The following is a 15,536-nucleotide window of genomic DNA, read 5'->3' on the forward strand; positions in this document are numbered from 1 at the left end:
TTTTTTTGGTAGTAGATCTGAGATTTGGAGACATTGTGTTATTTTATTCCTATTACAATAAGACAAAATGTGGGAGAATCGGAATACAGTGAGGTAGTGGAATCACTGGACACACGATGTATAAGTGGTCACAATATTTATGTGTGCTACTAGGCACATGGTGTATATGGAGTGAGACGCGTGAGCCATATCTCGACGAACTGAATAATTAACGGGTGGCGGGAGATATCGCGACCGAAAACGACCAATGCAGCGATAAAAACTTTAAAATAACTGGTAATATCCGGCGGCCGTGTAATTTAACAGAAATCGAGAAAATTTACCTGTAGGGTAAGATTTTAGGTAAACCAACTCAAAAATGGAACTGGCCTAAGCATGCGCTTTTTTTAAAACGAAAAAAAAAAGAACGCAAAAAACGACTGACTATAACCGTAGAAATAAAATAAAACAGGGAGAAGTAATGTTGCCTGTACGACGTTTAATATATCGGACCTATATTATTATCCATCTATATTTTTTCTTATATTTAGTGGGTAAGTTAACTGGTAATTACCATTGATAGCTACCAGAGTTGCTATTTTCGGTGCATTAACAATGTTGGTTAATTTTTTGCTACAATTTGAAAGTCTGCTATTGTTCATAATCGTGTTAAAATAATTATGCATTCACGGAGGATAAACTTATTTGAACCAGTCAGCCAGTAGGTTGGTTTTCTAGTTGAGATGACTTGTGCTTTAATTGTATTTGCAGATTTGAACAATTCCCGCCCTTTGGTAGTAATTAATCTCGATCCCCAAAAGGCGTGTTCGGCTTATAATCTCCTCCAGCAATAAATCTACCACTGACTACCGAGTGTTAGAAGAATTCAATAAACTTTTTTTCATCTACTTTACGTCTTGGTTAATATATAGCAGAGATAGTTAGATCGTTGTTGCCGTCATTGTATGGATACTAGTTGCTTGTAAATGTTCTTATTCTTCTCGTTTTGTATAATTAGTTATTTTATTATCACTGCAGTTCTTCCTTCATTGCTCGGATGTTCTGTTGTATATATTCGATAGCCACGTAATTTTAAATTGGTCCACGTTGTGAAGTAGATTTCTGATATTAAAGCTATGTCAAATTTTTTGTTATTCATAAGATGTTTAAGTTCTTGTTTTCGTTGTACAAGACCGTCAGCATTCCATGATGTGACTTAAAACGCTCTACTCGTTTCTACTTATTCTGCGCTTTAGTTTACGGCTGGTTATTTTCAAGCCTGTAAAGTCTCTTATTTAATTGTGTTAATACTGTCATAATTTCGGATAGACAGTATTTTTTTTTTATATGGCTTCGAGTTGATTGATCCTTTTGATTTCCGTCCGAAGAAATAGCCATTTATGCAATAGAAACATTTTGAGTCACTGGTTTCACAGAATTTTGTTGTATTCTTTGTACTATAATTTTTGGGGAGAGATTTTTCTACTGTATTTGTATGTTCTTATACCACAGTTTGTGCATTTCACCTTTCATTTCTTAGATTTGGGCAATTTTGCGAAGTGTGGCCTCCACTACATTTTACACACTTTGGAATATTAAAACAGTAGCTTTTTGTGTGACCAAAAGTTTGGAAATTTTTGTATTATGGCACTTTTGATAATATTATTATACTCGGGTTAGTATTAGAACATCTAACGTGATACGTGAATCATCGTATCCAACCAGACAATTACGTTCGTTTTTCTTAAGCTAGTGCTTGGGATCTAGGACATTTTGGCGTGGCCGTTTTGGCATGAAGCCATTTTGACGTGAAGCCATTTTGGCGTAAATGTCTCAGGTTATTTTTAGTATAAAATAAAAATAAATAAAATACAATTTATTATTATTATTTATTCGATTTAAAAAAATTCAGTTGATTAAAAAAATTTAAAAAATACAATCGACATATTAATTAACTACTAAAAAAACATTATTATTGTAAATAAGTATTATGTGCTACACCTCTTAAATATGTTAAAATGTCTCATGTATCTGCTTCTTGAACTATGTTTAAAAGACGTTTGTCTGTGTCAATATATTTTTTGAGCTTTTTAGGGGGGACTCCTTCCTGATTCCAATTGAAATAAATATGTATCTCTTCTAGCTTGAATCTTTTTTCAGCACGTTATAAATGACCATAATGTAGGATGAACTATTCCCATTTCAACATTTATTCTACGGTTGGCAGCCTCTGCATGATTATTTGTTCTGTGTATACAATTAAGTACTCGTTCGTATAAATTCCAAATTGATGGTGGAAATCTAGCAGGTCTCCGTCCACATCCATTTCGATTTAATCTTCCGATATAATTATCTTCAAACCATTCAAGCAAGGACTGAAGTTCTTCTGTTAAATATGCATCTAACGCGTCGATTGCCATGTCAATATTGTTGATGCAAACAAATGCAATTGCAATTATCATTTTAACATGAATAGAAAAATCTGCATCGTTATTATATTTTGATATAAGATGCAATTCGCCAATTTTTTTTTGAAATTTTTTGTGAGTTGAAAGAAACAACCATAAATAATAATATTTGGGAAATGTTTTTTTACTGCATTTATAACAGCTAATTCAAAGTCTAATGAAATTGATGTAAGATTTAACCCAGGACATAGATTTATTAACATTTGAAAAAGTTTTTCATACGTTTTTGTATATTTATCAGGCAGTAATGCATATATAATAGGGTGTACACAATTTAAATATTCAGCACCTACTTTAACTGCTTCTGATAATCCGGCCAGACATTCATTTATGACATTTGATGTGGATTCCGTGGTTTCAGCTGCACGTCGTTTTATACGGTTAACTGCTATATTTCCTTCGATTTTTGGTGCTTCAGAATCATGAATATGTTCATTTATTGATTTTATTATTTCAATATCGTCTACCGTTGTGTGTACCCGAGCTTTGCATTCATTTTTGTTTCGGCAACCTTAAAAACGACGTTCTTAATCACTACTTAATGCATCAAATAAATACATATAACCATTATTCACTAAAACATCTCGTTCTTTCGTGGATTCAATTAATTATGACATTATAAATAAATATTAATTAATTTAATAATTTAATAAAATTCACTACTTGTATAAAAGATTTAAATGTATATAAAAAGTAAAAACTCACTATTTGTGTTAAATATTTATGCTGTATCTAGCTAGGAATATTAAAGGACAAGAAATAATGAAATAATAAACTTATCGCACGGCAGACAAGAAACGACAACGGGTACAAATCATTCAAAACGTAGATAATCGATCTAATCGATAGTATACGTTTTGACTGGTCAACTGGTTAGGTTATAATAATAAACTTATCGCACGGCAGACAAGAAACGACAACGGGTACAAATCATTCAAAACGTAGATAATCGATCTAATCGATGGTATACGTTTTTACTGGTCAACTGGTTAATTTTAACTTTAGTTAAAAACCCATAGGGCACAAGTACAGCATAGTAATATAAACTTATCACTAAATTCCAACAATACGTATTGTAGAGTTTTGGAAAGATTTGTAGCAATTAGTTATAGAACGAAAGAACACTACGAGATTTGTATGTCATACTGACGAATTTTATACTTTATTAACAAAAATAAAAAGACACTGAGTTTTACTGATGATCTGGGTACGAAGTAAAAGTGAGCACGACGGGTGTTTGGAATCTACCGAACGGTATGACATTCGGTGCAATGCCAGAATACTCCGACTATTGCCCCATGAACTGCGGCAGATATATGATCAGTACAATGCCGGAATACTCTGACTATTGCACTATTGACCGATATAAATACCGTCCGATAGATTCGGGTGTGGAGGTTTCTACCTGAAATGCGCAAGTCTGCCCGGGTGGGTTTTGCTACAGATCAGGTAAAAGACTGGTGCATTGGCGTTGGTCGTGCGGCCTTTTATATGCTGTCTATCGGTGATTATTTCAGCCGGTCCCGTGTTCTGTGACGGACTAGCGAGTTACCGGTGCCGTGTTCTGTGACAGAAACCCGAAACAGCAAAAGTGCAATCGCCGATAGACGCATAAATAATAATTATACAATTAGAAAAGGGCGTACTAATACTAATGATAATTTTAATTAGAGTCAAATATAAAAATAAGGTACGATAAGCGTGAGGTGGACGGGAGGGCAGTGGTGTGCGTTATCTTCGCCGCGACTCTGTGTGTGAACATGCTGCCCCCTTTGAATGCATCCGGCATTCAAAATATTGGCAAAGGACAAAGTTTGACTGTTGGACGTTTGAGAAGCCCGGTTGCAGTCTTCACGGTGGCCACCCTGACGACACCATCTTGTCCTGGATGAACTTCCGTGATCCGCCCAAGCTTCCAGCACAGCGGAGGAGTTGGTTCTCGAATAAGGACCAACGTATCGACCGTTAGGTTCTTTTGACCGGTTAACCATTTCGATCGAAGCTGGAGAGTCTGTAGATATTCGTTTTTCCAACGTTTCCAAAAGTGGTTGTGTAGCTCCAAAATTAGTTTCCAGCGTTTATAATGTGACGTTGGTATGTTATCCAAGCTCGGATCGACGTTTGCAGTGCTGGGCATCAGTGTAAGGAAATGACTGGGCGATAGTGCATCGAAGTCCAATGGATCAGGACTGAGTGCACTCAACGGCCGTGAATTTAGTGTGGCTTCGATCTGAGTTAAAAGGGTACTGAGTTCTTCGTACTTGAGTCGATGTAGACTGATAGTTCTGTGAATCAATGTTTTTGTTGACTTCACTCCAGCCTTCAAAGACCCCCGAAGTGAGGTGCGGATGGTGGATTGAAGTGCCAGCTGATGTTCCGTGCTGTCAAAAAACTCCTACACTTTTCCTGGTGTTCAGTAGATTGCGTGGATTTATCAACTGTTTCAAACAACTTGGAGGCACCTACAAAGTTGGTTCCACAGTCACTGTGCATCTGTTGAATTGGGCCTCGACGTGAAATAAAACGACTAAAGGCCATCAGAAAAGTCTCAGTGGACAAGTCTGAGGCGAGTTCAAGATATAGCGCCTTTGTTGCCATGCAGATGAAGAGGCATATGTATGCCTGGCATGGTACAGTTCTGCGTGTTGTTGACGGTTTTAACAGGATTGGACCAGCGTAGTCGACCCCGACTGCAGTGAATGGCTTTACTTGCTGTAGACGGAATTTTGGCAAATTTCCCATTACAGGCTGAACTCCTCGAGAACGAATTCGATAACAGGCAATACAGTGACGTAAACGAGATTTAATAACTTGGCGACTAGCTACAATCCAATAATGTTGCTGGATGATGGATTGCATTGTCGTAGCTCCTGGGTGCTTGAGTTGACGGTGGGTGTCGTCAATTAGCAAGTGAGTAAATCGATGTGTCCTCGGCAGAAGACTCGGGTGCTTCTGCTCATACGGAATATCAGCGTGAACCAGACGACCTCCAACTCGAAGGAGTCCATGGTTGTCAATAAAGGGATTCAAGCCACGTAACTTGCTGGCGCCTTTGTGAGTAGGATCTTCGTCACCGAACGCTTGTCTTTGTACGGCGAGTATAATGACTTCCAGTGCATGACTTGGTTCAGTGGTCGATGGTTCTATTCTGTTGGGTTTGATGTTCGCAAAAACTCGTTTACAATATGCGATGATGCGAATGATCCTTTGTAATGACGAAAATCGATGGATGAGGTGGTCAAAAATGGTAGTAGTCGGCGTTATCACGAGGACTGTGGGTCGTGCTTCGAGGTCTGTAACGGCTGTAGCAAGACATAAGGGCCATGTACTGTGATCTTGGACCAGGAACGCAGGTCCATTCCACCACATTGGATGTTTCAGAAGTTTGGTAGGGTAGAGTCCACGAGACGCGCAGTCTACTGGATTTTCGCTGGTTGGAACATATCGCCAAAGTGATGGTGGTGTGAGGCTCTGGATCTGGCTGGTTCTGTTTGCAGTAAACGTAGCCCATCGATGTGGAGATGATTGAATCCAGGCGAGAGTGGTCGTTGAATCAGTCCAGGCGTGCATGGCGTTGATGGATAGTACTTGTTTGAGAAGTTCGTGCACATAGTGCAACAGTTGAGCTGCCAACACTGCACCGCATAATTCTAACCATGGGATAGTCACTCGTTTCAGAGGTGACACCTTGGATTTTGCTGTGATGAGGTTGCAATTTACGCGGTTTCCGGAATCACAACGTAGATACACTGCGGCCGCATAACCCTTTTCGGAACTGTCTGAGAAGACGTGGAGTTCATACTGAGTTTCTCCTTCCGTGGTAAGTCGACGGGGAATCTTCAGATGTTGTATGCATTGAATTTCACTTTAGTACCGCTGCCATATTGTTTGCACTTGCTCGGGAATGGGATCGTCCCATCCGATTCCTGATGTCCATAGTAACTGCATCATGTATTTGACAAAAAGGTCACAGGTGAGAGGAAGCCGAGAGGATCAAAAATGCGTGCAAGATCCGACAGGATCGAGCGTTTTGTTGTACTTGAATTTGGACACTGAAAGCTGTAAGAGAAATTATCTTATTTTGGATTCCATTGCATCCCGAGGATTTTCAGCCCAGTCTCCAGCTCATCGTCGAATAGTACATCAGTCGACATGGAGCGCTCATTGTCCGATACAGCCTGAAGGATCACGGGAGAGTTGCTGGCCCATTTACGAAGTTGAAATTAGCCTTGTTTGCATAGAGCAATTAATTGTGATTGTTGCACTAAAGCTGCTTTTGGAGAATCGGCCCCTGTGAGTATATCATCCACAAACGTGTCTTGCATGAGGATCTGAGCAGCGATAGGGAATGTTGTCGCCTCGATCTTCGCTAGGTGTTGTAAGGTTCGCAATGCTTGATGCGGAGCCTTCTGCCATATGTTACAGTACAGAGACGGTATTCTGTTATTGGTTCATCAGGTTCAAATCGCCAAAGAATCCGTAAATAATCACGGTCTTCAGAATGGATTTTAATTTGTCTATACATTTGCTTGATGTCAGCTGTAAACAGAACCTTGTGTACTCGGGCACGGATCAGAATACGTGGTAAGTCCTGTTGAAGCTTGCGACCTGTGTATAAGTTGGTATTGAGTGATTGTCCCGTGGTGGTCACAGCAGATGCATCAAAGACGACTCGGAGTTTAGTTGTCTTACTCTCAGGATGCATGATGCAGTGGTGTGGGATGTAGTAGCAATATGGAGTCATTTTTTGATTCGTCGGGACTACCTCTTTATGTTGACTCACAAGGTAATCTCTCATAAACTCCTTATATTGTTGGGAAAGCTCTTCATTTTGCGACAATCGGCGTTCCAAGTACCGAAATTGCGTTTGAGCCATGCTCCGAGAATCTCCAAGGATTGGGCGAGGATGTTTCATTGATAGCGCAATGCTAAATCGACCAGAGGCCAGACGTTTCACTGAGCACGTGAATATTCTTTCTGCGTGGATTTCATCTGGGCTCAAATGGTGTATATGGGGTGGCTCCTCCAACTCCCAGAATTTTGACAGGGACTGTTCAAGTGTCGACTCAGAGGTGACTAACATTGACGTGACTGACTTGGGTGTCATTGCAGCAGCTGGTCCCATCAAAACCCATCCAAATACAGTTCCAAATGCCGTTGGATGATGTCGATGACCAGCAATTCGGTCACCGGTGAATATAGCTGGTGCGACGTCTGCGCCGAGCAGGATATCAACTTGTCCTGAAGTCTGGAAGGTTGGATCTGCCAGATCCAGTTGATTTATGTGAGGCCACGATGTTGCTTGAATAGTTTCTTGAGGTGTGACATCTGTGATCTTTGGTACAATAAGAACATCGAGAGGAATGGATAATTCAGATTGGTTTACTGGTGGCATTGTGATTGTGGTCATGCCGGACACCACGTTAACCGGTGTGCCTGAGAACACGCTGATTTTTGAGGTACAACGTCGGCGGGTCAAAGATAGGCGATCTGCACACTGCTTCGTGATAAAACTGACCTGAGATCCCGTATCCAATAGTGCTCGTAGAGTATGTTTCTGGTGGTCGACTGATGCGACACTGATGAGTAATGTTGATAGTAGGATTGGCTGAGTTCTTTGAGTGGCAGTGAACATCGTAGCTGCTGAAGGAACATGGTCACCCGTGGTTACATCATCCGGGAAGTGCAGAAGTTTATGATGCTGTTTCTTACATTTTTGGCATGTATACCTTGATGGACATGCCGACGACGTATGTCCAGATCCCAAACAATTGATGCATAACTGAAGCTTCTTTGCCGTTTGGAATCGTTCGCTTGGGTTTTAGCTCTCGAAGACTGCGCACTTTCGAACTGAATGGGCTTCCTTACATAGTGGTTGGGCCCGACGTGGATTTGGTGGTTGCCACGAGAACTTTAGATGACACTGTTGGACGAGCTCCTCTTGACGGCGATGGTTTAGATTTGACTCTTGATGAGTCAGCTATACCTGGACTGACCGTAGCGTAGTGTCCTACTCGTGCTTTGGCTGCCCGCACGTGACAACGTAGAAATTCGACGAACCAGTCAACTGCGGTTGGTGCCTGTCACCAAGGATCAGTTCCCAGCCTAAGTTCATAGTCAAGATATTGCTCAAATATGTGAACTAACAATGAGCTCTACTGACGAGTCGTGAGGCTCAGATTGGCCAATGCTGTGGTGTGTTCAAGGATCGCATTGATCAATGATTTGATTGAGCATCAGTAGATAGAACTTTGTGTGGGGCGAGAAGAGCTTGAATGTGGATTCTTGCCAAGTCACTCTTGTTCCCGTATCGAGCTCGCAATATTTCCCACACACTATGGTAATTTGTGGACGTTTACGGGAGATGGTTTATGACTGTCTTCGCTTCACCTTCAAGAGACGTTTCTAGAAACTCAAATCTTTCTATGTCTGGAAGGTCCGGGGCTTGTGACATAATGGAGTTGAACAGATCATCAAATCCTTGCCACTCAGTAATGATGCCAGAAAAGATCGGAAACGTTCGTTTCGGCAGTTGGTAATGTGATACGTTAGTTGATACATTATTGATGGTTTGGTTTAAGGTTGCTGAGAGAGATTGATCCAGGACAGGTGTTAGTGAGATTTTCTGCACATCTGAAAAGGCAGCAAGTTCGTAGTACAGATTGTCGAAAGTGGCAGAGAAGTTGACGGCTACTGGACGCATCTACGAAATCAGTTGGAGCTTTCCCTAGACTGACCGCGTTTTCCATGTACTGGATGTCCTCTTCAACCTTCCAATGGATATTGTTGAGTTCTCGAAGCATCTGCTCAATTTTTACCCGTTTTGCAATATTTTTTGAATCAGCCTTAAACTCACCGGCCGCGGTAACCATTGCAGTGATTCTGTCTATAGCTCGGATTACACGGGCCTTTGATTCAACGTATCCAGCGAAGGCGGGAAGCGTCATGGTTTGTGTAGCGTTTAACTTCAATAGTTAAAATGACACCAGTAGTCAAGAATCGCTGATGATATGATAGTGACTTGAGTGACTTTTCTGTTGTGGATGTGGATGTATGACAAGGTCACGGTTTGTCTTTTCTCATCCGGCTCGAAGGACCAGTAAATATGTAGAGGTTTGGAAAGATTTGTAGCAATTAGTTATAGAACGAAAGAACACTACGAGATTTGTATGTCATACTGACGAATTTTATACTTTATTAACAAAAATAAAAAGACACTGAGTTTTACTGATGATCGGGGTACGAAGTAAAAGTGCACACGACGGGGGATTTGGAATCTAACGAACGGTATGACATTAGTCTCATTTGCCGAAAAGTATTTTCAAACGAAGCTATGAAACCGTCGAGACTGCAAGAACATTTAACAAAAGTTCATGCTGATAAAAAAAATATGGATTTATTTTATTTTAAAACACTTGAAAAAAAATTTTTAAAAGAGCCGACATTGGTCAATATGTTTTTAACAACGTCAAAACACGATGATGACGGATTGCGAGCTTTATACAACATTTCTCTACTGATTGCCAAATCTGGTAAGCCGCATACTATTGGCGAAGAACTTATTTTACCAGCTATAAACGAGGTAATAAACACAGTACTGCATAAACCAAATTTTGACATCATTAAAAAAATTCCTCTGAGCAATAATACAGTGGAAAGGAGAATTGATGAAATGACACAATTTGTCGAAGAATTATTATGCGAGTTTTTAAAAGCCACCAAATTTTCTATACAACTTGATGAATCAACTTTACCAGGTAACGAAGCCTTATTATTAGCTTACGTACGATTCGTTAAAGAAGAAAAGATTTGCCAAAAATTATTATTTGCTAAAAACTTGATGACCGACACTAAAGGATTCTCCTTATATCACACATCGGAAGAGTTTTTTTTAAAGAAAAAGAAATTCCTATGTGTAATAACTTATCAGTTGCGACCAATGGAGCTCCAGCCACCAAAAATAATTCATTGAATGATAGATTGTTTGGACAACTTTGTACAGAAACTGATGAAGAATTCAATCAATTATTATTTCACACAGAAGTTCGTTGGTTGTCGAAAGGTGCCTGTTTAGACAGATTCTATGAGTTGTTTGACTAGTTGCTTGAGTTTTTAAAAACTAAAGATGATATTTTACGAGGTAACTTAATTAATTATAGAAGTGACATTGCTTATTTGACTGACATGTTTAAAAAATTTAATGAAACAAATTTGCAGCTTCAAGGTGATGATTTGAATTTAAACTAAACAAAAATTTCTGCATTTTTAATAAAACTTCTTATGTACAAAAGAAATTTAGGACGAAAAAAATTTATACAGTTTCCAAATGTATCAATAGAACAAAAAAATGATGAAGATTTAATGACATATTGTCAACACCTGGAAGCACTACATTCCGATTTCAACAAACGATTTGAGGATATTCTTAAAATGGACATACCCAAATGGGTTTTAGATCTATTTTCAAATACAGAAACCATAGATTCTGCAAAATTAGAAGAAGAATTGATAGAAGTAACTACAAATGAGGAATTAAAATTAAAGATCAAGGAAGGTTACCAAGTATTTTGGCTACAAAATCAGATACCTATACTTTATCCTGGATTGTGGGCTGTTGTACAAACATTTTTGATCGCGTTTCCATCATTCTACTTGGTTGAACGTGGATTTAGTGCAGTAACCAATACAAAAAGACAACGGTTACAAATAATTAATCGTGAGGACTCAAGAATCCTACTTACGAAAATCGAACCTAATATCAACGAACTTTCTAGCAAAACACCAACCACATCCATCTTATTAAGATATTTTTTTTTCATTTGTACCTATACATTACCTATATATATATTTATAAACAATAAATTTCATTTTTCATTGCATACTTTTGTAACAATATTTTTTTTAAGGGGCGTCTGTTGGATTTTTTTTTTGGAAGTGGGCGGTAAAGATAAAAGTTTGGGAACACTGGTCTACAGCATAAACGTCCTACTGGAAAAAACCTGGTTTTCTGCTCCCAATTACCCAGGAATGCGTCTCTTCCAAGTCATTTATATCGATCATCTCGGTCCCTTTGAGACGTGCACGCCAAAAAATCGTCACTTATTAGTAGTGCAAGGATTTGTATGCTAATAAAAACTAGATAATATACGTGTTTTCTTACAATATGCAAAAATATGCATTTAAATTTTACACACAAAAATATAATTACACAAAAATTGTTTTATTTATTAAAGTTAAACAATCATTGGCTGATTGTCTTAATATTATATAATTGAGAATAAAAATTCAAAATAATTTTCTTATTTATTGCATGCATATTTATTAATAAATTTATAATTCCCATTTAATAGTAGAAATACGTGTGTTACATCCTACGACAACATTTTTTTTTGTATAGATATTTTACTTATTTTATATTAGTACCTACGTAGTTTTATTGATTGTGTTCATCTTTCTCCGTCAAACTATTCACTATTTTAACGTATATTATACCAAAGAATTGTATTTCTAAAAATAACATTTATCTTTGACCAAAAAATCAAGTTATATACTTTGATCTATTTAATTATTACCAGCTTAAATACAATAAATACAATCATACTAAATACGTAAAAATTTGCAAAATAATATCGTTTTCATCAAAATAATATAAATCGTAGACATTACTCACTAAACTCCATTTGGACGTAGGTACATGTTTATACTATAATTGCTTTAATTTTAAAATTTTTAACATAACACATTGTTATTTAGACATTTAGTAAAAGTTTTAACTTATATAAGTAAACCGCCGCGACAGAAATACAGAATTGATATTTTGTAAACATTATCAATAATATCGTATACAGGTTTATATTTATAGCTCTTCATATTAGTTACTACATTTTAAAAGAAGCTATAAATTTTTTTCCTTTTAGTTTTAAAAACAATTAAATTACTTTTATTTAAAAATAAATAAAAGAAGAAAGGAATGAAAAAAAACGTTCATGTTCCTCTAAAAAGTGAATGAAATTCCAGTACGTTCCTAAACATGAAAAAGGAACAGCGTTCCCGATAAGTTCTTAAAAATGGAACGAAATCAAAGGAATGGATTCTTTTGAACGCGTTCCTTCTAAGCACTGAGTTAGAACTTACTTTTTATACATACTTTCGTTCTGTTTGCCCTGTATGTGGTAAAAAAAAATTTGATCTAATACATTTTTCTAACGATTATTATTATAAGACAATTGGTAATTTAATAAAAATCTTTTTTGTTAAGAATATCTGAATAGTAATATATTACATAATTTCATAAATATAAAATAATTGACCGACTATAGAATCTGTGAATCCTTATCAATGTCACTATTTTCTACCAAATCTAACTGATTGTGATAAGGTATCTGTGAATTACTCTTTTGTTTTTGAAGTCGCTTTCGATACAATAAATACAACATTATTCTTATAATCTGCAGTCCCTCATGCCAACCATAACCACAGATAATATTATAAAAATATCTGTGGACTGTGTCCATAACATTGATAGCTTTAAATAGTTGTATCCACGGGGCTGCTCTCTGCTATCTCGTCCATATTAAATTATGATTCGGTTATCGTCGCCATAATAGAGAAATTCCGCTATGAGCACCACATATGCGGTCGCCTAACAAAATCGCAACAACCGATAACAACAGTACGTAAAAATATGTGAAAATTTACTATTAGGTAGTTTATTGTTTATTGAAACAAAAAAAGAAAACATGATAAAAAAAAAGGTTTCAAAATTTACTTTAAGTTAGGCATTACTTATTTAAGTTAAGTAAACTTAATTTGTACGTAGTACCTAATGTTTTAAATAAAAAATTGCTTCATTACAATAGTTTGTGTTTTGTAGACATTTTTTCAATTAACCTACTAGTTTTATTTTCTGATTTATTAATACCTACCTTTATTTTATCATCCCATGCCTACATTAATAAAATAGTTAATTTTATTCTGGTCTGGATAAATTATTTTAGATATTAATAAGTTACATATTCAACTAATTATTGGGTACAATATATTTTTATTTTGCTATATACTTGAAAAAATACGGCTTTTTTGATATTTAAGAAAGTTTTGTTTTTTAATTCTTGATTTCATTCAGTTTTAACAAGTATGCAGTAGGTACAATATATTATAATTTCAATACTATATTTTCTGATGAACCTATAATGAAAATTTGTAATAGATATTATAAATCATTATTACTTAACCTTAACAAAATAACTGCACCAGACTACTGACTACTGATGTATTCAATATTATGATTTATGAAAGTATGAAATAATCATTAAAATGTTTGCATAATCCTATTCCCGAATTTCAATCATTATTAATTATAATAACAACTCTTATTTTATTTTTAATCGGTGAAAATACTTATAAAGTAAGATTATTACAATTTTATACTATAATATAGGTACTATACAACATGATATAATTAATTATAGCGGATTATTATTGAAATGGTGACAATAAGCGAATCACACTGGTCGAGCAGTAGCCACTAGCCAGTCCTTACTATTATATGTTCGTGGTTGTATCCATACTCCATAGCCGTGATTATAATTGTAAATATATGAATTATTGTTTGATATTGATATGATGGTTATTAGTTGATTATCATTGAAAAAAATTTGATATAAATTTGATTTTCCATCGTTGAAAATAAAGATACAAATATTTTTCTGAAAGCAATTAATATTTTATTTTGCTTAAGTTTTTGATTAATTTTAAAGGTATACGTGGGTATACGCGCGTATACTTTCGTATCTCTAGTAATTTTACAGGTTATACGCTAAATTAGTAAACTGATGATAGGGTATACATCGCGGTGCAGCACGTTTGGGCATTTTTACCTGTTTAGTATTCAAAATCCAAACAACGTTGTGCATTCTATATCCCTAAAAAAATACCACGTTTGGGCACTAAAATGTAAAATATATATACCTTTATGTATCTCAAAATAATATAGGTAACAAGTTTTATAAAGTGTAAGTTACTATTTACTTTGTAAAATAATCAAAATAATATAAGTACAAATAAAATAAATAATAATGTAGCTACAAAGTGTTATAAAATACGTAAGTTATTTATACTCGTGTTAAATACAAATAGTAATATTATATTAATCAAAATAATGAAGGTATCAAGTTTAATAAAAAAAAAAAATAATATTTTACGTAAATTATAATATTTATATTTTATTTTAACGAATTCCCATAATTTTTAAGTATTCAATTAGTATTATGTCTCCTTTATCATAACTTATGATTCATAAGCATTCCAATTATCAATCAAAAATTTCCTTTTAAGTTCAGCCTCTTTTCTAGAGTAATTGAATTGATTTTTTTTTATACTATTTATTTTTAATGCAGTTTCTGGCTGAATGTTAGTTAGAACGTCTACTACATGATGTATATTTGGATGCGGATGGTAAAATTGTGCATTGAAATGTTTATGGAAAGCTTCGGGTCTGTTGGTTGTCCTAGTATTATTTATGGGAGTTTCTGCCCAAATATTTGGTGGAAATTGATACTCTTTATTAATATAATATTCTAAAATATAATCAGTAAACGTATGGTTATCTGTGGGAGCTATAGAAATGAGCTCAACAAAACCATTATCAACTTGTTCAGGTGGTAAGAATGCTAGACCAAAAAAAATATTTTAGCCATAACACTATTCTGTATTATTTGTATACTGATTAAGTAAATAATTATTTGATTGGATTTTACGATACCAGCTTTGACCCAAATTAAATTGGCATGCAATAATGTATACAGTTGAAAACGATTCTTCGATTGCAATATGTGCACTTTTTTCAAAATCCAAATATATTTTGTTAATTTGTATTTCTTTGTTAATTAATTTTTTACAAAGTTCTTTAATTAATGTCCACATTTCCTTATATTTATCAGTTGATTTCGAATTTAAAAAACAATAAATCATAGGCAGATAATAATTGTTTTGTAATATGAGGATTGTATATAGTTGATACAAATATGACGGACAATATGTAAAAGTTACATCAGCAAAAATTTCACGTACTTCACACAACATAACTAA

At 35.7% G+C, this 15,536-nt stretch overlaps 2 protein-coding genes and 1 pseudogene across 2 annotated transcripts; 1 reads left to right on the plus strand and 2 right to left on the minus strand.

The window, feature by feature from the left end:
- Positions 1-2,002: 2,002 nt before the first annotated feature.
- Positions 2,003-6,395, minus strand: LOC132940978 (uncharacterized). Its single transcript, XM_061008818.1, is given in 6 exon segments — positions 2,003-2,077; positions 2,079-2,574; positions 2,670-2,958; positions 4,257-4,732; positions 4,849-6,284; positions 6,342-6,395. Coding segments are annotated over 6 exon segments (2,826 nt in total).
- A 421-nt stretch (positions 6,396-6,816) lies between these two features.
- On the minus strand, positions 6,817-8,082 carry LOC132940984 (uncharacterized). The gene has a single exon (XM_061008831.1). It carries the CDS (start codon positions 8,080-8,082, stop codon positions 6,817-6,819), a length of 1,266 nt encoding a protein of 421 aa, XP_060864814.1.
- Positions 8,083-8,818: 736 nt separating this feature from the next.
- On the plus strand, positions 8,819-11,250 carry LOC132940992 (SCAN domain-containing protein 3-like; annotated as a pseudogene).
- The last annotated feature ends 4,286 nt before the right edge of the window (positions 11,251-15,536 follow it).

Source organism: Metopolophium dirhodum, chromosome 1, assembly GCF_019925205.1.
Source record: "Metopolophium dirhodum isolate CAU chromosome 1, ASM1992520v1, whole genome shotgun sequence".
NCBI classification, from domain to species: Eukaryota; Metazoa; Arthropoda; class Insecta; order Hemiptera; family Aphididae; genus Metopolophium; species Metopolophium dirhodum.

Excerpts from the sequence above, each read along its gene's own strand:
- LOC132940984 (XM_061008831.1), bottom strand. The coding sequence starts at position 8,082 with ATGTTCACTGCCACTCAAAGAACTCAGCCAATCCTACTATCAACATTA.